Source organism: Antennarius striatus, chromosome 10 (assembly GCF_040054535.1).
Source record: "Antennarius striatus isolate MH-2024 chromosome 10, ASM4005453v1, whole genome shotgun sequence".
In the NCBI taxonomy this organism is placed as follows: Eukaryota; Metazoa; Chordata; class Actinopteri; order Lophiiformes; family Antennariidae; genus Antennarius; species Antennarius striatus.
The window spans coordinates 1,327,501-1,348,734 of NC_090785.1; the positions used below are offsets into that span (position 1 = coordinate 1,327,501).

Below are 21,234 nucleotides of genomic sequence, written 5' to 3' on the forward strand. Positions count from 1 at the left end.
GCCGCAGACCTGGAACGCGCCTGACAGCAGCTCCAGCTTCACTGGTGCATTCTGGGACTGACCTTAGGTAACCTCTCGGGGTCTCCCGGGTGGCGGGGGATGACCTTCTGTAGCCGCTGGAAGCCATAGTCGATGGTCGGCTCGTTCAAGGCTGCAGGGCGAAGAGAGAGGGGCGGGGGTCAGATTCAACAAAACTTTATTCAAACGCACAGACAAGACAACGTTTATCAATACAGGCAATCTGCATCTGTTTGTTTGTTTGTTTGTTCTTGTCAGCAAGTTGTTGACAAATGTTTAGGTTGTAATGAATGGTATGAATTTTCTCTTTTCTTTGTGTTGTTTTTGTTGTTTTATTTTTATTATTGTTGTTGTTAGAAAGTCTGGACCTGGACCTCTTTGTTTACAAAAATACTGATCAGATTTTTATTTATTTACATTTAAAGGACAAACAAACAAACAAACATCAAGTCCAGAAATCTTTCCGGTTGTTCTGATGCATCAACTTCAGTCAACAAACTCCGATCCGATCTCTCATGATCTCCAAGTTTGTTTGTTTGTTTGTACAAGTTGTTGACAAATGTTTAGATTAGGATGGACTAGCATAAACTTGCTCATAGCTCATAGACTTTTCCTGTTTGTTATTACTATTGTTGTTATTGTTGATAGAAATTCTGGACCAGAGTCCTGTCCCATAAAGCTGGATTAACCTAGCCGGGCTTCCTCTTCCTTATCTGGCTTCACTTACCCAGACATCCGCCCTCCAGATTTTCGGTACCATAAAGCCGGCTATCAACTCACTAATCCAGGCTTGTCCACTCTAGATCTGTGCGCGCTCACATAAAAAGGGCAGAGTTTGCTGCATGCGACCAATCGCAAACATGCAACAAACCTGCCCCAGCCGAATATTTTACAACGGAGGAGCAAACTATAATAATTAATAAATACGATCAATACAAATCAATAATCCAGGCAAAAAGCAACACAGTTGCCGCTGCCAAACGGAGCAAGGATCGCTGGGAAAACATGGCCGACTGCGTCAATGAGGAAGTTGGTGTCATTATAATATTACTGCCCCACTATGACTGCACTTGTGTATCTGACTACAGTAACATCTGTGTGTTCATAAATGTGTGTGTGAACCACATTTTTGGTTATGACGTGTGATCGTAGCCCCCGCGACTTTATGAACAGCTCTACGTACTGTGTTCTTCAGAGGTTTTCAGCATCGCCAACAGAATACATAAAAGTACCTATCAATCAATCAATCAATCCATGATTTACTGAAACAAATAATTGATTAATGGCATTTTACCTGTGTCTTGCTTGTAGCCCATCCAACGAGGGATTTAAGGACATCATAATAATTACGAACATCACTAAGAAATATATTAACTGTGGTCAAGAACCTCAGTGCAATGCACACTGTGTGGGACTGTTAGCGCGTGGTTGGGGTGCGTTCCATTACTGATGTGAGGCTCCAGCAGCTGACAGATGTAATGTAACCCCTCTCCCCAAAACCTCTACCTTTCTACAGTCATTGTTCAGGCAATTCGAACAGATTACAGCAATCTCTAAATATTCTCTCTGCCTGAGCGCTCTTCACACAAGCTGTGCACCGAGATCCACCGGGTTCTCAGGGAACGGACAGCCCGTTTTCCAAGAGCTCTGATTGGTCAGTAGGTGGGGCTGTTATACCTGCTCGGCTCTTATCCTGAACTTATCCTGCTCCGGAGCAGGTTAGGTGTTCAGCATAGGTTACCGCGACAACATAGCCCGATAGAAAGTCAGCCACCTTTATGGTACCGAAAAGCCAGGGTTAAGCCTGAAGTTATCTCGCTAAGCCGTAAACCAGCTTTATGGTACAGGCCTCTGCACCTCTTTGTTTATTAAAAAAAACACTGATCAGATTTTATTTATTTACATTTAGAGGATAAACAAACAAAGTCCAGAAATCTTTCCGGTTCTTTTGATGCATTGACTTCAGTCAACAAACTCTAAATGCAACAAACTTGGATTTTTCCGGGGCGAACGATCCGACCTTTTATGATTTCCAAGTTTGTTTGTTTGTTTTGTCCTCGTCTACAAGTTGTTGACAAATGTTGACATTTGGAAGGAATGGAATAAACTCTACTGGTGGTCCTTTTTGTTTGTTATTATTGTTATTATTATTATTATTATTATTGTTAGAAAGTCTGGACCTGGATCACGTCTTTGTTTACAGGAACGCTGATCAGACTTAATTTATTTACATTTAGAGGAATAAACAAACAAACATCAATTCCAGAAATCTTTCCGCTTGCTCTGATGCACCAACGACTCCGTCGGACATTTTCCGACCCCTCGCCTGTCGGATCCGACCTCCTCCATCTCCTTCCTGTTTATTAACTGCGGCCTCACACTCCATCCGTCCTCCTCGCTCCGCTCCTCCTTAATTCAATCCCAGCTTCTCTTTTCTTTTCCTCCTTTTCTCCACCGTCGCCGCGGAAACACCCGGAAAAGGAGATCCTCCTCCGTAATCAAGCCCATTAATCATAAAAGGCTGTCAAATTTGACTTTGGGGACAATTTGTCAGCCGATCTCGTCGGCGGCGCTTTTGTCAGAGGCGCTCTTGTATCCTGTAAGGATGATTGACACTCCAAATGCCGGTGAGTAGAATAGCTAGTTTGCGCTAATATGCATAACCGCGGCTTTCATGAATAAGAATAAGGCAGCGGAGAGGGGGCCCCCCATCAAAGGGCCCGGCCGCCGTTTGTCGCCGCCGCTCCAAATAGATGTTATTACCATTATAACAATATTTGTTTTCTTTCCCGGGGAACGGCGGCCGCCGGCCGCTAAATCAAATTTGTCGGAGGCCGTTTGAGAAGAGAAAGGGGCGTTCAGGTTGGGGGGGATGATGTGTGAAGAGGTGAGGGACGCGGCCCTCTCAGCGGCAGCTGCCATGTTGGATCTGTCTCCCCCCACACCACCGCTGGAGAGGAATCTATTACCCCCGCCGCCGCCACGCGAACGGCGTTCCCAGAGAGACTTTTTGGGGCGACGCGGAGCGGCTGAGGATGAATGGAGACGAAGCGTCGGGGCGACAATCAGCGACCGGATCGGAGCTCGACGCCGCGGACGCATGTGCCAACTTACAACACGAGTGAAAAGCATTATGGGAAATGATGCAATTGAATAAAAAACCCATTTAGACTCCGGCGGAGAGACGAAAACGTTTAGCGCTGAGGCGGCGAGCCGGGAGCTAGTGCTAGTGATGGGAGCAGAGCTTCCTGTTGAGGAGCCGCTGATGGACCAATCAGAGAAGAGGAGCGACCTGACTGGAGGTTCGTCCCTCCATCAGCTCCTGATGAGTTCAATGGTTGAAGCTCCTCTCTGGGCAGGAAGTATACGTCTGTTAGCTTCCAGATTAGCATCGCTAGCACCAGGACAGATGTGACCACGTTGCCATGACAACATGATGGATGTGATTTTTCCATCCGCTTTCCAACCTGAAATCACGTCTGTGCAAAAAGTGGGTGGTTTTTTTTTGTCTTTCTCCAAACTCCAATGGGATGACGAGAAGCCCCGCCTCCTCCTCCTCCCTATTGGTGGATTGTTTCCTGTGGGATTCTTTACTTCCTGTCCTCTTTGGACTGACTGGTTCCCGGTTGAACCAGCATCGGGCCACGCCCTGAGGGCCCCCCCCAACACTCTCTCACACACACACATACACACACACACACACACACACACACACACACACACACACACACACACACACACACACTCACACACATTAAGCCCATTATTTCCTCTTATTAAAATCCGGCCGCTCTCTGACCCAAGCGCCTCATTGGCTGCCTGCAGGGTCCCCGGCTCCTCCCAGCCAATCGATAACCGGCTGCCTCCCCGCAAAGAGCTCCAGTAATTGGAGAGCGGCGGCTGGCGGCGCGAACCCTGACCCCCCCCCACCATCCCCTAACACGCCCCCCCCCCACGCATTACACCACCCATATGAAGACAGATTGCCTGATTTAGTGTAAACATATGCTGCAATTCCAGGCATCAGCGCCACTTTCTCCATCGTAATTTGTATTGATTTCTCTCTTTTTTTCTCCGTCCTCCTGCCGTCTGATGGTTTTTATAAATCAGAACGAAGGAGAGGAAGATCAGTCAGAGGAGGAGGAGGAGGAGGAGGAGGAGGATCTTTTATATGTTTAATCAAGTATTTATCGCCCCCGTCTCTCCTTCCTTTTCTCTCTCTCTCTGCCCGCCGTGAGAGCGATCAAACGGTCGGCTGGCGTCCTGCTGATCGCGGCGCTCCGTTATTAGGCGACTAAGTGACTGAGGAGAGGATGAGGGGGGAGACGGGAGGAAAAAGGGGGGAGAGATGGGAAGAAGGGAGGCGAGTTAAACTAATTTGTTTGACGGTGGCTCTGCGGCATCAGAGGAGAGACGTTTGAGCGCTGCTCGGCTCCGACATTAAATCAGGAGGAGAAGAAGAAGAAGAAATGCGTCGCGCATTTAAATAAAGTTTTTAAAAAGGAAACAGGAAGAAGACGCGACAGACAAAACGCGACCATGGTCCTGCAGTTCCCCTCCTCGGACTGGCTCGGTGGCGTCATGGCAACGACGATTCCAAAGTTTTGTTTTCAGGATTCTGAAGTTACGTTGTCATGGAAACGAACACAGCTGATTAGTTACATTGGGTTGAATCTAACCTCCCAGCGAGCGCTGGAGATCATATGATCAGCGAAAACCCCGCCCCCCAGCTGATCGTGATGGAGGTCGAGGGGGGGGTCAGATAGACGTACAACGTTGTTGTCATCTCCTTGTTATTTTCCGTCTCGCGTCTCCCGGGCGACGGATTGACGGATGGAAATAAAACATCAGATCAATAACGCGGTGAGAGGAAGCATCCAGGAGCCCCCCCCACCCCACACACACACACACACACACACACCCGTCTGACGCCTGTTGGCTGCTTGACAAGCAGCAAAACAAATCAGGAGTCCACTTAAGGCGCGGCGTGGGGAGTGGGGGGGGATCATCGGCGGCCGCGATCTCCGGGCGGCGGGGGCCAAACGCCGCTCTGACCTCCATCAATCAAGGCAGCCGGGGCAGATGGGAAACGGCGGCGTGTCGCTGCTGATGGAGGCGCGTCCGCTCTGAGCGCGACTCATATGGACTCCATTTGAAATGATAAGTGTGTGTGTGTGTGTGGGGGGGGCATCAGCGCTAAACTGATGCTGAAGGTGAGCGAGGGATCCCCGGAGAACGGGTCTCATCTCTGGATGGTAAATACGGAGCGAGCGGCGGCGTGGAAAAACAGATTCCTGCTCCGAGGCTGGCGGCGGGAAAATGAAGAGGAGGAACGAACGTAAACGGACTCAGCTGGACGGCGGCGATGGATTCCATCACCGCCGCCGCTGCGTGACTTTAATCACGTGTTTAACATGAAACCCGACAGCATCGAAACCGCCCACATTTTAAATTAAACTGTCACCACAGCCCCGCCCCCTCCATCATCAATAAAACAGATTTATTGATAGATTTAAATAGATTAATCCTCTACTGGTTCCAATCAATTTTTAAAACTGAACACAAACAGAAGTGAGTACCGGCCTCCAGAAATCTATAAAAACCTGCAGAAAAATATAAAAAATACAAAAAATACAAAGAAATGACAAAAATTGTAAAAATACACCAAAAAATACTCCAAAAAACTGCAGAAAAATGAACGATAAAATGCAAAAAACTTGAAGAAAGATAAAACAAAAAACAAAAACTGCAGAAAATACAAAATTGAATGATATAATACAACAATCTGCAGTAAAATATAAAAATAAACAAAAAATACAACAAACTTCGGAAAAATAAAGAAAAAAATATTTAAAAAAAAACACAGAACGCGGAAAACAAAAAAAACAAAACTGAAAAAAGTGTTGAAATTTTATAAAATACTAAAATTCCCAGAAAAAGTTGGATTTATTGATTCTTTCACTCATTATTGATCATAAATACTTATAATTTAGAGAAGGAAACTACTTCCCATTTCGTCATCTTAATTTAAATTAGCTCTGATGCTAATGGCTAACGTTATTTTCTCTCCTCGACCCCCCGCTGACAAGACTGTTTTCACGTCACGCCTCAAACGTCATGCCGTGACGTTTGAGTGCGACGCGGCGAAACGAGCACTCCCTACCGACAGCCGCCGAGAGCGACAGGTAGCCGCCCTCGTGGCTCGCTAACCCAGATGAGAATGTGGGCCCGGAGGACCGGCGGAAGGAGGACGCCGCCTCCCCTTCGCCTCCTCCTCCTCCTCCTGAGGGAGCAGCTGCTCAGCGACGAGTGCGAGCATCCGACCCGACGCGGCGCGTTAATCAGAGAATAATTACCTCCTCCTGATGAGGCGACACGACGCCTCAAAGAAATAGACTCCCACCTGAGAAGTTTCTGGAGTCACTGCACAAAATGCCCCCGCAGAAACCGCTAATTACGCCACATTAGTTCCACGGGTCCGGGTTCCCTAAGTGGGGCGGCGCCGCCGAGCGCTTTGATGTCTGAAATGTGGCGCGTCTCTGCTGAGAGGAAGTCCCGCCGCGGCGAACACACTTCTGTCGTCTAAGAAAAGACGGAGACGCCGGCGGGACGATTGACACGCAATCAATAGATAGGTGAACAATCAGGGGTGGTTAAACCCCGTGCCTCGCCTTCCAGGATGGGATGTGGGTCGTCCCAGTCTAGAGTTCAGTTTAAACTTTAATCCAAGTTCTATCTGGGGTGGGCGGGGCTTACCTCTGGATTTATGTGATTTCAGTTTTATTGTGATTTTCACACACACACACACAGACACACACCTCTGGGCGCCCCTTACTCCCCCGTCAATCAGTCTTTAAAGTTCATGAAATTTCTATGAGCATCGATTTCAGCCAAAGCGAGGGGCGTGGCGTTGAGGGAAGGGAGTTTGGGGGGGGGGGGGGTGATTGATTGTCTCTGTTTGAGTTTCCGTCCCTCCCAGGTTCATGTTAAACAAGTTACGTTAAACATGCTAACAACACGTCAGAGGCGTGGCCACAGAAACCACAGTGACGTAAATGAAGACGTGTCTTTTTTTTAAAAAAAGTCCCATCATGCTTTTTGTCCTCACAAGTCACCGTAGGTCACCGCCTCGCGTACGTCACTGCGTCTCATGATGTCACTAGTCGCGTCGATGCGTGGACACGGCGTCACTTTATTTTGGTACAAAGAGGAAGTAGAAATGAGGCATTGAGGCGTTCAGAAAGTCGAATAGAAGTTAAATATTCCTGAATTTCTTGTAACGTAATTATTAAAATGTACAAAACGGAAATTTAAAACACAATTTAAAACAAGTTTAAAACTCGAGTTTAAATCACAAGTTTAAAACAGGATTAAAACACGAGTTTAAAGCAGGATTAAAACTCGAGTTTAAAACAGGATTAAAACACGAGTTTAAAGCAGGATTAAAACTCGAGTTTAAAACAGGATTAAAACATGAGTTCAAATCACAAGTTTAAAACACGAGTTTAAATCACAAGTTGAAAACAGGATTAAAACACGAGTTTAAAACAGGATTAAAACATGAGTTTAAAGCAGGATTAAAACACGAGTTCAAATCACGAATTTAAAACACGAGTTTAAAACAGAATTAAAACACGAGTTTAAAACAGGATTAAAACACAGGTTTAAAACAGGATTAAAACACGAGTTTAAAACAGGACTAAATCACGAGTGTTTCCATGAAACCGGTGGATAAACGAAACACTTTGCCCCCCCCCCACCCATGTTTCGGTGTAAAACCAAAGCATCTGCTGGATGGGATGTCGTCCATCTTCACAGCCACACCTGTTCCCAGTAGGAGGGGCGGGGCTTGTCGAGGCCTGCCTCACCCCCTGGAGAGTCCCCCCCCCTCTCCCTTCCACCCCCCACCAACCCCCCCACCGCCCTCATAAAGGATCCAGAATCATAAAACCAACAGCTAAAGTTTCAGAGTCGATAAGCCGCTGCAGACATGATCTCCACGTCGGGGATCGATGCTCCACCCGTCTGTCTTCCACCCGTCTGTCTTCCACCCGTCTGTCTTCCACCCGTCTGTCTTCCACCCGTCTGTCTTCCACCCGTCTGTCTTGCACCCGTCTGTCTTCTACCCGTCTGTCTTCCACCCGTCTGTCTTGCACCCGTCTGTCTTCCACCCGTCTGTCTTCCACCCGTCTGTCTTCCAGAGTTCGACCTATTATTTTATTCATTCCCTCCGTTCACCGTCTCTTCATCATCTCCTCCTCCTCCTCCGCCCATCGCTCTGACTAAAAATCTCTGACTTCCATCATCTCAGTTTCTCTCCCCCCCTGCCCTCCCCCTTTGGGGCTGCCGATCCCCCACTGCAGCTGCAGGCGGTGGGGGAGGCATCGGGGGGAGGAGGGGGTGAGATTAATGAGAGGAGCAGGGAGGTATTGACTTTCCTGGGAAAACACAGCTCTCTAAAAATCAGTGGCCGAGCGCCGCAATAACTCAGCAGCCATCGATCCCCCAGCATCACCTGTCCTCACCCCCCTCACGCACCTCCCCCCACATTGATCCCTGCATTACCGGCTCTGAGGCCAGCGGTGAACACCCAGCAGCACTGCTGGGGGTGGAGGGGGGGTCCACACGTTAAGATCGACAGAAAACAGTTTGAAAAGTGCAGAAGAATAAAAAAAAGAAACTAGAAAATACAAAAAATAAATAAAGATAAAATAAATAAAATACAAATAATAAATAATAAAATATAAAAATAAACACTACAAAAAAAACCTGCAGAAAAATAAAAAAAACAAAAAAAAACATATACACAGACAAAAATACAAAAAATACAAAAAACCTTTCAAAAAATACAAAATTAAACAAAATAATACAAAAAACCTGAAGAAAAATATAAAACTATCCAAGAAAATATTTTTTAAAAATTACAGGGAAAACACAAAAATAAAAAACTGCAGAAAAATACAAAAATAACCAAATAAAAAAAGTTGCAGAATAATATAAAAATAAACAAAAGTACAAAAATCTGCAGAAAAATACACAACAATAAAACAAAATACAAAACAACTTCCAAAGAAATAAAAAAATATCCAAAGGAAGTACAAAAACATACAGAAAAATACAAAAATAAACAAAATAATACAAAAATCTCCAGAAAAATATAAAATAAAGAAAAATACAAAAAAAACATCAGTAAAGACTAAAATTAACAAAAAGTAGAAAAATCAAAGAAAGCAAAACTGTAGAAATGTTATTAAATGTAAAAAAAAAACTAAGAGAAGAATTTAGATGTATTGATTCCTTCGATTATTTCGCCAGACATTTGTTTACTTATTTATTGATCATTATTACTTAATAATTTATCGATTTCCTTTAAAGCCGTTCCGCGGTAACCACATGGCCTCCAAGAGGAAGGACGAGCGTTTTTTATGTCTGTCGAGGAGACGAGACGTTTGCTTTTATTTCGGGTTCTGACAGGAGACTTCCTGTTGATCCGCCGGGTGATGATGAAGATGAGGATGAAGACGTCCTGTTGGTTCTGAGCAGAACCTCCTATGGACCCAGATAAGAAGCTCCTCTATTCAAACACCTCCTATCTGCTAACGCGATCTCAGATTAGCATTGCAAAAGGAGGCGCAGCCGCCGGACGGCCCTTTGTGAGCGTTGTCCTCGTCGGAGGAGGAGGCGGCGCCTCCAACAAAAGGGCGGGAGGAAGGAAGCGGCGATAAACGGGTGTTGAACAGAACCCCTGAACAACCGGACTCTTTCACAGCCAATGACATTTCGTTATCACGGCGACCAGCCTCCGCCTGACCTTTCTGCTACTTTGAATGACATCTGGATATTCTGACGGGATAATCGCTGCGATAAGGAGTGCCGTTCGCCTGTCTCCAGGACGGCGGCAGCGACTCGTGAAGAAAAGTTCCTCCTGTTCATCTGCTTGTCGATCCGAGGAGCGTCGCCACGGAAACAGATGGAGGCTGAAACAATCAGGTGGTTCTGTTGGATGAAGGTTCATCCCTCCATCCTTATGACCTTCACACGACCTTTGTGAATGTCGTTTCTAACTTTTCCATTGGTAAACTCTGTCCTGATCGATTATTGCTAATCAATAAATCTATAATAAATAAAGCCGTAAAATAAAAATAATGGAAAGAAACAAAAACACCTGAATGTCAAGATTTTCTCCAAAAACCTTGAAATGTTTCCTTCTGATGCTGAAACTTATGGATAATCATTAGCTACTAGCTGCTAACGGCTAGTAAGTGCTAACAGCTACTAGATGCTGCTAGCTGCTAACGGCTACTAGCTGCTAACAGCTACTAGATGCTGCTAGCTGCTAACCGCAAGCCATGGCGTCGCGTCTCTGCGGATCTCACCTGTGTAGACGAAGCGTCCCGGCGCTCCTTTGCAGAACTGTTTGGACTTGTAGGACAGTGTGACCTCCACGACCCCTGGGATGTGACGAGGGGGGGTCTGGACCCGGATGGCGTGAGGGGTGATCAGCTGGGGGGGGGGGGCAAACACAAACAGGAGAATTTAGAACAACGAAAAACAAAAAAACAGCAAATATTAAAAGTTGCGCTTTTTATATGCGGCTGGTTTGAACTGGTTTCTGTTTCTGCGGGTCAGCTGACGTCTGATCGACCAATCAGAAGTCCTGATTAACCAACAGGAGAAACCTGCAGCTTTCTTCTCCTCCAATCTGGGTCAGCCGCCGGAGGGATGGAGGCCGTCTGATCAAAGTGAGACGCTCCGTCAGCGGCAAGGAGATCCATCCATCTCTGAGGCTCCGCCCCCCCTCCACCCCCCTCGCCCCCCCACCAGGTGTTCTACTCGTCTGGACCCGCTTCCATATTTCACTCCTGCTCCTCATGTGCTCTACATCTACATCTTTTTTGGGATGGGATGCAGGTGTTTGTACGGATGTGTGTCAGTGAGGACGGAGGAAGACGCCGCCGCCGCCTCCTTTGTGGGCGGGGCCTCGGCATGGCGTTCTGACAGGGCTCACCTCGCTCCAAACCAGCATGGTGCCGAAGACGACCTGCAGCCCGTCGAAGAAGTTGTCCCCGATGAGGATGACGGTGGCGCCGCCGGTCGTCCAGCCCTCGCTCGGGCTGATGGCTTTGATGCAGGGCGTGGCTGCTTCGGAAACACAAGCAGGAAATACGACAGGAAAACCGTTACAAACACGAGTCAAAGGTCAAACCACCACCTGTGTGTTAAGGCTAGCATCTCAGGAAAAAGTTAGCTTTAGATTAGCAGTTGAGATTAGCTTATGTGTGCGTTAAACGGCTGCAACAATTTGCTAACAGTTAGCATAAACAGGAAAATAGCTAGAAGCTAACATTTCACATTTCAGCTGCTGAAGCTATAAGTTGATTTCTGGATTTATTAGCACTGTGTTCGACTAACAATTAGCTTCTTGTAAGCATAACTGGAGACTCTGATTTTAGCATGTTAGCTAAAAGCTACGCTATGAGGCAGAAACATTTCACATTTTGGATGCTGTTGCCAAAAGAGTTGATTTCTGGATTTATAACAACTGTGTTCAGCTAACAGTTAGCTGGTTTTTAGCATCACTGGATGTTGGCGTTACTTTGATGGTGGTTAACGCTCACTTTAAGCATTTAACGCTGTGAAGCAGAAACGTTTCACATTTCAGCTGCTGCAACTAAAACACTTGATGTCTGGTTTGATTAGAACCGTGTTCCGCTAACAGTTAGCGTTACACAGATTAGCCGTGGCTTCAGTGTTGCATCACTTCCTGTTCCTGGTCTTCTCCCACCCTGAAGCCTCTTTCACTCCTGAAACGACCCCGGCTGCAGCGCTAATTCACGCTAAACGATCGCTATCTCAGGAGATCGATGCGGCTCTCCACATCACCGTCTCCGTGACGACTAGACGGTCCAATCAGACGGCAGACGGCCTGAGAGGGAACGGGGACGCGGCTCCGCAGGTTTACTACCGTTTCCTGGAGCGGTTTATGGACGGTTGATTGGATGTTCCAGTCAGAGCTTGGAGTCGGAGCTAAGTTTAGACGCTACGCTGATGACATCACACAGAACCCGAGCCCCGCCCCCTGAGGTCAAAGACACCCTCCGGCTTTAGCTTTAGCACCAAGCTAACAGGTTCTCTTTATTGTTCGCTGAGTGGAGCCGAAACTTTTCCCCTCAAGTCCAACACAAAAAATTCCAGCTGGACGTCTGTCTCGTCTCCCCCCTCATCTCCCCCCTCGCCCCCCCCCCATCTGTCCCCACCCCCTCATCTGTCCCCACCCCCTCATCTCGTTCCCTCCGGTTCTTAAGTCAACTTTAAGAAGTCACTCCGTTTCCTGATGAAAGAAAAGAAAGAGAACGCTGCAGCAGCGGCGGCGGTGGTGATGGTGGGTCGCTGCTCCGATGGGGGGGTTTAGGAAGGGGGGGTTGGCATCTCCTTATTAACGATCCTTTTGTTGGAGAAGTAAACAAACAGCAGCGGGTCTGGGGGGGGTTACTGGTGCTGCTGGTGGAGGTGGGGGGGGGACACTCCAATCAAATGAAGGAGCACAAAAGGGAGAAGCAGGCGGTGGAAAGTTTTATCAAGGCAGGCGGGCGAGGGGGGGGGGGGGGGACAAAGGCGGCGGCAGATGTTGGGCTCTGAAAACATCCCCGTCTGGCGGCGATGAAGAACCCGGAGTCTTCCTGTGGGCTGAGATACGGGGGCCGCCTGGCGAACAACGGGCCCCTTCTGGCCCCTGCAGGACACCGTACCCCACCACACACCCCCATCTCAGGGCTGAAGCGCTGCTGAGCATGAATCTTTAAGCGCCGCTCCTTCAGTCCGGGCGCAGGGACGCGAGATCGCTTGAACAACGTTGTTGTTGCGGCTTCTTTCATCGCCTCAGACGCGCCACCCGGGTGGAGTTTACCGCACAAACATCACAGGAACAATGAAAAGACTTAAAGCAATCACAGGAGGTCAGCTCAGTCTTTCTCTTTGATCAACAGAGACACACCCCCCCACTCCCCCCACCAGTGTGATAAACACCACCCGTCTGCCGCAGCAAGTAGGTTAAACCAAACGAGACAGCTTCATCTTCTGCTCCTGGAGAGGCCTGAAAACCTGAAGACATCTGCAGAGGTGTTCATCTGGGACGCCGTTTGAAGTCTGACTGGTGGCAGATTATTTCAGGGGTTTGTTTCGTTCTGCAGTACGTCCCAGAAGGGCGGAGTTTACCTCATGAAACAAAATAATAAGTGTCAAGAAGACAGAAGTACATGAAAGTCAGTTTAGTTTAATTTCCAGTGACTAAGTTTGAGCTGATACCTCCTGATGCCCCGATGTGATAAGACCCACCCGTCTGGTGTACCTAGTAAGATAAAAGAAGCGAACACATCGCACCAGCTCCACTTCTGAGTGTAAGTTTAGTTTGTGAAACTGCAGGTTGGATTGAGAAGTGAATGAAGGTGAAAGTTTGTTTTACACTTCTGACGTCCCACAGGGGTGGGAAAACTTTGTCACTACGACTGACCCCGCCCGTCTCCTCTCCCATCTGAGTGAGAGCAAACATCTTTCTGCTTCTGCAGATGCCGCTAACGCTAACACATGTTTGAGATGTGAGGAAACTGCTGGTGGCAAAAAGATTCAGGGGTTGTTTCATTCCACAGCGTGTCCCAGACGGGTGGGGTTTAACTCCCAGGACAGATGCAGTGAAGTTTAGAGAAAAGTGTAGAAAAGAAAAAAGGAAGTCGACTTTTTTTGGGGACTTCCTGTTTGACCAGATAGTTTAAAGTGGCCTGCTGGAGTTAAGCTCCACTCGTCTGGGATGGGAAGAAGGATGAAAACAAGCCAACACCTTCTTTTCTGGAAAAGTTTCACACTTTCACTGAATCAGGAAACACTGGCGGTTCATTGGTTGAAACTGAAGTAAGAGTTATATTTAAATCTCTATTTGTGGTTTGTTTTAACGTCCTGCACGTGGCAGGCGGGTGGAGTTCACCTGAACGCATGAAAGGACAAGTTAATGAATACCGGGACGTTCAGGAGGAATATGAAAGGAGATTTTGTTCTCTTCTTTGTGACCCACATCCTCCTAAAAAGCGCTTGTGCTGCTAAGCCCCACCCGTCTGGCACTCCAAATGGAGTAACTCAAACGGGAGACTTATGTCATCGCTCCTGGAAGCGTCAGAGTGAGGTATTAAACTTTATCGCTTCAGAGGAAACGTCGCCGCTGCGCTCCGGCTTCATCGCGTCGACTTCATTCTCCAGCGAAGTTTTTTTTATTTGGTTGCTAAAGAACGGACCGTTTGTTCGCCATCTCCTTCCAACATTTCGGCGCGTCCAACAGAATCACGAGTCTGGACCCGGGTCGTGCCAGGAAGTAGACGGGTTCTCACAGACCCTCAGATGGGTTTGGGACTTTGGTGATTGTGTGTTTCATGAAATCTGTGGTCGTTTTGGACGGTTTAAATTTTACAATGAGTGTGTATGTGGACATTTAGAGCGATGACATCATCATTAGAGTGATGACATCATCATTAGAGCGGTGACATCGTCATTAAATGTGAAGGGAGCTGGAAAACGTTCTTTAAAACCTATTTAAATTGTTCTCCGATGACGCAGTCACACTCAGCTCATGCTGATTGGCTCTTTGAGCGTCCAATCAGATTACGTCTAACCTTCAGATGGGTCCAGGCGTCGGGCGCGGCGGCCATGTTTGGAGTTGTTGTGGACAAACATGTTGTCGGACACCGCCAGCACGTGACCGTCCACGTTGACCGTAGTGGACACCACCACCTGCACACACACACACACACACACACACACACACACACACACACACACACACACACACACACGTGTCACTTCCTTCTGTTGGAGTCCTACCCGTTTCCCAGGTGCCCCGGCGGCGCCCCCTACCTGGAACCTCCTCATGTCCCGTGGGTTGCCGGCATTTTTCAAACAGTTCTGGTTACACTTGAGGAAGAATTTGAGGAAGAATCTGCAGCAGAGAAAAACAAGAGAACAAAAAGACGGGATGAGTATCAGAGTAATCTGATTACACACGTGTCATGGATTACAACCAGGGGGGGGGCAGCACAACAACTTCAGACTGTGTGTTGATGGTAACGTGGCTAAAAATGCTAAGCTAGCGCTATCGTGACGTGAAACTAGTCATCTCCAATCACAGCTGATGTTGTAATTAGATGATGTCACGACATCATGACATCATCAGTCTGTCATGATGGTGCCGTTTTGATGTAATCATGACATCATCAGGACATCACGATGATTATGTCATAACACCATAGAATCATGATGCCTTCATGATGATGTCATGATGACATCTGCCTGTCCTGCCCTCCTTCAGATTTAAAGACGCCTTAAATGAATTTGGAACATTTTAATTTATAATAATTATTTGATGACATAATAATAAGGAATAACTTCTTGTTATTAACAATAAATAATCAGAAACATTCTGTCATAGTCAGCTGATCAACAGGTGTGCTTTTATTTTGAAGGCATGTGGTGGTTCCTTGACGGCGGCGGATTCTTCTCCTAACAATAAAAGCCACTCCTTAAATTCCATCAGACCCTCGTCTTCGTCTTCGCTCGGGTCACATTTTGAGGTTTTGAATGTTCATCCGGCGTCGTCTCCATAAAGACAGTTGACACCTCCTGCAGACTGATGGCGTCTCATTAGAGCCCGCCTCTCTCCCTCGCTCACCGCCGCCTGTTGATTTACGCCTTTCTCGGTGGCGGCGGAGGAGTATTGATCGTGAATGGATATCAATGAGGACGGGCGGTAATAACCGACGGAGGAGTGGGGGTCAGGATGGATTGCCGCCTTAATGCATTTGCCACTGCCTTGTAATCCGTGCACATCCCACCGCCCCACCCAACCCCAACCCCCCCACTGATGGAGCGCCTCCTTTTTAATTGCCACATTATCACAATAATAATCCAGGCAGTTAACAAGCGGCAAGGTCGCAGAGAGACATGTCACATTAACCAGGGGATAACCTCGGCACCGCACCGCATCTCCTCCGCCGCAGCACGGCATGCTGGGAGCGTGAGGCGGGGGCTGGAGGTATTAATGGGGCCTTTGTGAGGTCGCCATCGATTCCCGCCCCTAATAAGACGGCATCTGTGAAAACACGCAGCGGGAGATCGCTTCCTTCCGCCCTCCGCGCCACCTCCAGCCCAGACGTTAGCGTTTAGTTGCAGCTGTGATGTCATCACTGAATTTTAGGGGTGTGGCATTTTAGGGGTGTGGATTCTCATGGAGTTAATCGATATTTGTGAGAGCAGTTGTTTATTTAAAAAAATGCAAAACATCATCTGTGAAACTTTGAATTGTAATACTTGCTACGCTAGCTTACATTAGCTAATTTTAGCGACAATATCTTACGCTTAAGCGTAAGATATTGTCGCTGGCTAAATAATAACAGACATTAGCTAACATTAGCCACGATATGTGACATGAGCAAACTTTAGCTGCGATATGTCAAATTAGATAACTTTAGCAATAATAGCTATTAGCTTTTATTTAGCTACGGTAGCTGAAATGAGCTAAAAATAGCTATGATGGCTGAAGATGTGCGCTAGCGTTAGCAATGAACGCTGCAGAGACACAAACGAATAACATTGATAAAATAATTCAACCTCTGATTGATCGGGGTTATTGTTAGAATCTATAATCGATCAGCTGTTGATCAACAAATCAATAGAAACCCTCTGGTGGATCCGAACAAGGAACCAGATTCCTGAGGATCAGGATCTGGATCTGGATCTGGACCTGGATCAGGATCAGGATCGGGTTGAAAGGCCTCTGGAGATACTGGACCATCGGAGACTAAAGTAAAAACACCTGAATCCCTATAGTATTGATCTATTGATTGATGATAATGAACAGCTGATAGATTTTACCCATAATCCTGATGGGGTTAAATTTTTTAACTTTTAGCTGTGTTTAACACACAGACAGAAATACACAGTGTGTGTGTGTGTGTGTGTGTGTGTGTGTGTGTGTGTGTGTGTGTGTGTGTGGGGGGGGGTCCTATAGTCTGACTTCAGTGTTTTCATGATGTCACCTCCGACCACACCCAGTGCCCCAGTGCACTCTGGGAAGCCATTACACGGGGCTCAGATTACCCTCTGATTACGTTAGGCCGGCACACGGATCAATATTTCAGCAGGAGTATTTTTAAGAGCTGCCATGTTGCTGCCGCCGCTCGCCTCACAGTTTGACTCCCCCCCCCTGCTCATTGGCCGCCACCGCCACCTAACCACCCGCCGGGCCCCGGGGGCCAACGCGCCGCCATCGACTCGCCTCGCCGCTGATGATGGGTCCTGGTTAACCCGCTAACGGCCTCGCCGTCACGTCTTGTCTATTTGTGGCTCCAAAAACATCAGAAGAAGAAGGCGGCAGCGGCGGAGGAAGAGGAGGAGGAGGAAGAGGAAGAGGCGGGGCATGAGGGCGTCGCCTCATTAGAAGTCTAATATTGACTTTGCCGCGCTGCTGAAGCCGCTCTTCAAATAATTACTTCAGATGATGCTCCTCCGCCGCTAATTAGGATATGAAACAAGAGCTGCCCCATTACCAGTACCCATGATTCACTGGGACCAGTACGCTGTTTGCTCTAGCGTGCGCGTGTGTGTGTGTGTGTATGTGTGTGAGGACCCTCCTCGGCTCGGCTACACGCCATCAATAATTCACAAGCCAAGATGGCAATTACAGGACCATGTACAATCAAACTAAATATTTGATGAGGCACTAAAACAGTCCAGACCCCCCCCCCACCCCTCCAACACACACACACACACACACACACACACACACACACACACACACACACACACACACTATTGTCACAACAGCGGGTCTCTTATTCCCCAGACTTTGGCTTCACAGGCAGCAGTTTATTCTCCTAAAAGAGCTTCACACGATTAATTTGTCGTGTCTGAATCATTCCTGAATCAAATATTTCTGGTTAATCAATACAAATCGATCAGAATAAAATACACTGACCACACACACACACACACACACACACACACACACACACACACACACACACCCTGCCCTTTCGAACATGTTTCTGCATCAACAATCGGGACTTCATTAAATCTGAAGGACTCATCAGGAAACACGTGGACCAATCACGTACAGTGTGGGCGGGGCTAGATCTTATTTTTTATTAACACAGTTTATAAATTAATTCAGTGCCTTTTGTGGATAAAAAACTACAGCAATTTTTTTGAAGCCCGTGGTTAAAGTGGCGACGCCCTCTGATTGGCGGAAAATCACTTTTGAGATTAAGACGTTTTAAATTGTGACAACTCAGGAATTAGGATTAGGGGTTACATGCCAAACATGTTTGTCAGACAATGTTTGTTTCCATGGTAACGCGTGTCGTGACAGCGGATCAGAAGTCAACCAAAGGTTTTTGGTGATTTGGTTAATTTTGAAATTTCCAGATTATTCCTACATCGGAAATAATCTGTTGGAGGGAGAGGAGGTCTGATCCTAAAGCAGTTTCAATCAGTGTAAACCTGTTTCAACCAGTTTAAACCAATGAAACAATAACTTTATCACTAACACAACAAACTTTTCCGTGTCTGTGAACAATTCAATTCATCAAAATCAGAATTTTCCTCTAATTATTCCTCCAGATTATCAATTTTTCTCTTTCTGATCAATAACGGTGTTTCTTGTTTGTGTTACTTCCTGTTTGTGTTGTCTTCTGTTTCTGTTACTTCCTGTTTGTGTTGTCTTCTGTTTCTATTACTTCCTGTTTGTGTTGTCTTCTGTTTCTGTTACTTCCTGTTTGCTGGAGGCGAGACGCGACTCAATGTGTGTTCAAACAAAATCACACCGTCGCCCCGCAGCCAAACCAGCAGAACATCCCATAATTATTTCATAGGGACAGAAACAGTAAGTTGAGTCCAGTGAAGCAGACACACACACACACACACACACACTCATACACACACTCCTGCTGGACAGATGCCGGTTGTCGGACGGACATTGAATGCACCAACTCTATGGAGAAGCAGCTGTCATAAACAATGGATGGCGTTGCCATAGTGATCGACTTTACAGCAAATTAACAGGAAGACAGAAGAAACACGTTCGGACGAGACCAGAGGATCTGGAACCAGAACCGGGACCCCCCCAAAGGTCCAGAATAACCCAGTTCACAAAGCATTGAGAACCAGTGACACCGTCCCAACAACCCGGACCAGCTGTGGGCCCCAGGGGATTATGGGAGTTGTGCGTCGCTCAGTATGTGTGACAGCTTGGCAGCAGATTGTCAACCAGAGGGAGCGTGGAGCCAACAGCTGGTCCCACATAAACCCACTGACACACAAAGCACCCACAAATAGGGCCTGGAAACAGCCTGGAAACAGCCTGGTAAAACAGCCTGGAAAACCTCCCTTCTAGCCTTAATTAATACATTTTTCTGTGTCTTATTTTTAACAGATTTTTTTTTAAGTCCTGGGGAGCAGCGGCAGACAAGATCGATGGTTCTGGAGAACTCCAGGCAGCTTTCAAGGCTTTTCCAGGATGATCCGAGTCTCTGCACGACAGCTAAACCAGGCTAACATCTGTTAGCATCTCCTTCAACGTAAAACCACAGCGTTTGTGAGCAAATTAGATTATTATCCCATTAGCATTTGTAGCATTTTGCACTAAATATAACGTTAGCCGCTTGGAAAGATTAGCATTCGTTCTGTTTGTTTATTTGGAGTCAAAAATGACTTTTAAAAGAAGATTTTTTTGACTGATCTCCCTCCAAAAGCGGATTCCAGGACATCAGTGAGTTAATCAAGTCGATCAAAGGTCGGCCGCTGACGTCTCCATCAGTCTCTCTGGACATGAAATCAATTCTGGGCCCCCGAGGTTCAGGGGTCAGGGGTCATTTTCTCTGCTTTTCCAGGAAATACTCTGGTCCTGATGTTTCATTCTGAACTAAAATAGTTTTAATTCACTCTTGAGATTTTGTGTTTTTGTTTCGTCTCTTGTTCTCTCTGAATCCTTTCATCTTCATCTTTTGGTTTTATTTTACAACTATTTACGTCATTAAATTACCTCAAAATAGCACAGATACAAACAGCAGACATGCTAAAAGCAGCTAGCTCGCAGATTGGGCTAGATGGATAAGCTAACCCCTTCAGACGTCTCTATTAGCAGCGGAGCTAGCAGCACTGTTGTGAAATATTAAGCTAACAGTCTGAGCCCCCGCTGCTGTTTGCCTACAGGTCACATGACTGAAATGCTAAGAGGCTAAGTGACGCTAATGCTATCGAGCATCTCGTCCACAGAGTACTTCAATGATTCAACGGCTGCTGAGCTCTAAATACTTCACCGCTACATGATTAAATCATCGCTGAGCGTTCAAGCTAACGACGGGATTAAACTTTAACGCCACTGAAACGTGTTAGCATTAGCGTTAGCGCCACAGTGAAACAGAAAGCCTTCAATAGAGGATTACTGACACGTACAAAGGAAGTACTTCATTTACTTCCTGTCCTGCAGGTGAGACACAGAACTCCAGACGCTCAACGCAGTACTTCAAGTACTACAGTACTTCTGATACTACAGTGGTTATGTTACTGCAGTACTCCTGGTACTCCAGTGCTCCTGGTAGTTCATTACTCTTGGTACTCTATTACTCCTGGTACTACAATACTCCTCATACTACAGTTCTCCCGCTACTTCAGTACTCCTGGTATTCCATTATTCCTGATACTACAGTACTCCTCACACTACAATACTCCTGTTATTCCAGTACTCCTACTATTCCAGTACTTCTGCTACTCCAGTACTCCTGCTATTCCAGTACCCCTTATACTACAGTACTGTTGGTACTACAGTACCCTAGTACTGCAGTACTCCTGGTACTCCATCACTCCTGGTACTCCATCACTCCTGGTACTCCGTTACTCCTGGTACTGTAGTAATCCTGATACTCCATTACTCCTGATACTACAGTACTTCTGGTCCCGGTATTCTATTACTCCTGGTACTCCATTACTGCTGGTACAGCATTACTCCCTGTACTCCATTACTCCCTGTACTCCATTACTCCCTGTACTCCATTACTCCTGATACTCCCTGCTGTGAGGCGGCGTTGTCTCTCTCCGGCGGCGTTCTGCTCTTCATCTCTATTCCAAACACTCTCCGGCGCCGCTGAGACGTTTAATTACCGTCTGACTGCTGACGCTTCA

At 46.9% G+C, this 21,234-nt stretch overlaps 1 protein-coding gene across 3 annotated transcripts in view; it reads right to left on the reverse strand.

Annotated features, from left to right (window-relative positions):
- The window catches only part of LOC137602347 (transcription factor COE3-like), a 78,548-nt gene that overhangs the window by 15,759 nt on the left and 41,555 nt on the right, over positions 1-21,234 (reverse strand). For 2 of the 3 annotated variants that reach the window (XM_068324964.1, XM_068324966.1), the window contains exons 7-11: positions 14,917-14,998; positions 14,676-14,793; positions 11,027-11,160; positions 10,395-10,521; positions 63-151 (exon numbers count right to left, since the gene is read on the reverse strand). In XM_068324964.1, the coding sequence (XP_068181065.1) occupies positions 63-151; positions 10,395-10,521; positions 11,027-11,160; positions 14,676-14,793; positions 14,917-14,998 (550 nt within the window). The remainder of the gene's footprint in view (positions 1-62; positions 152-10,394; positions 10,522-11,026; positions 11,161-14,675; positions 14,794-14,916; positions 14,999-21,234) is intronic. The other variant, XM_068324965.1, reaches the window with a different exon arrangement.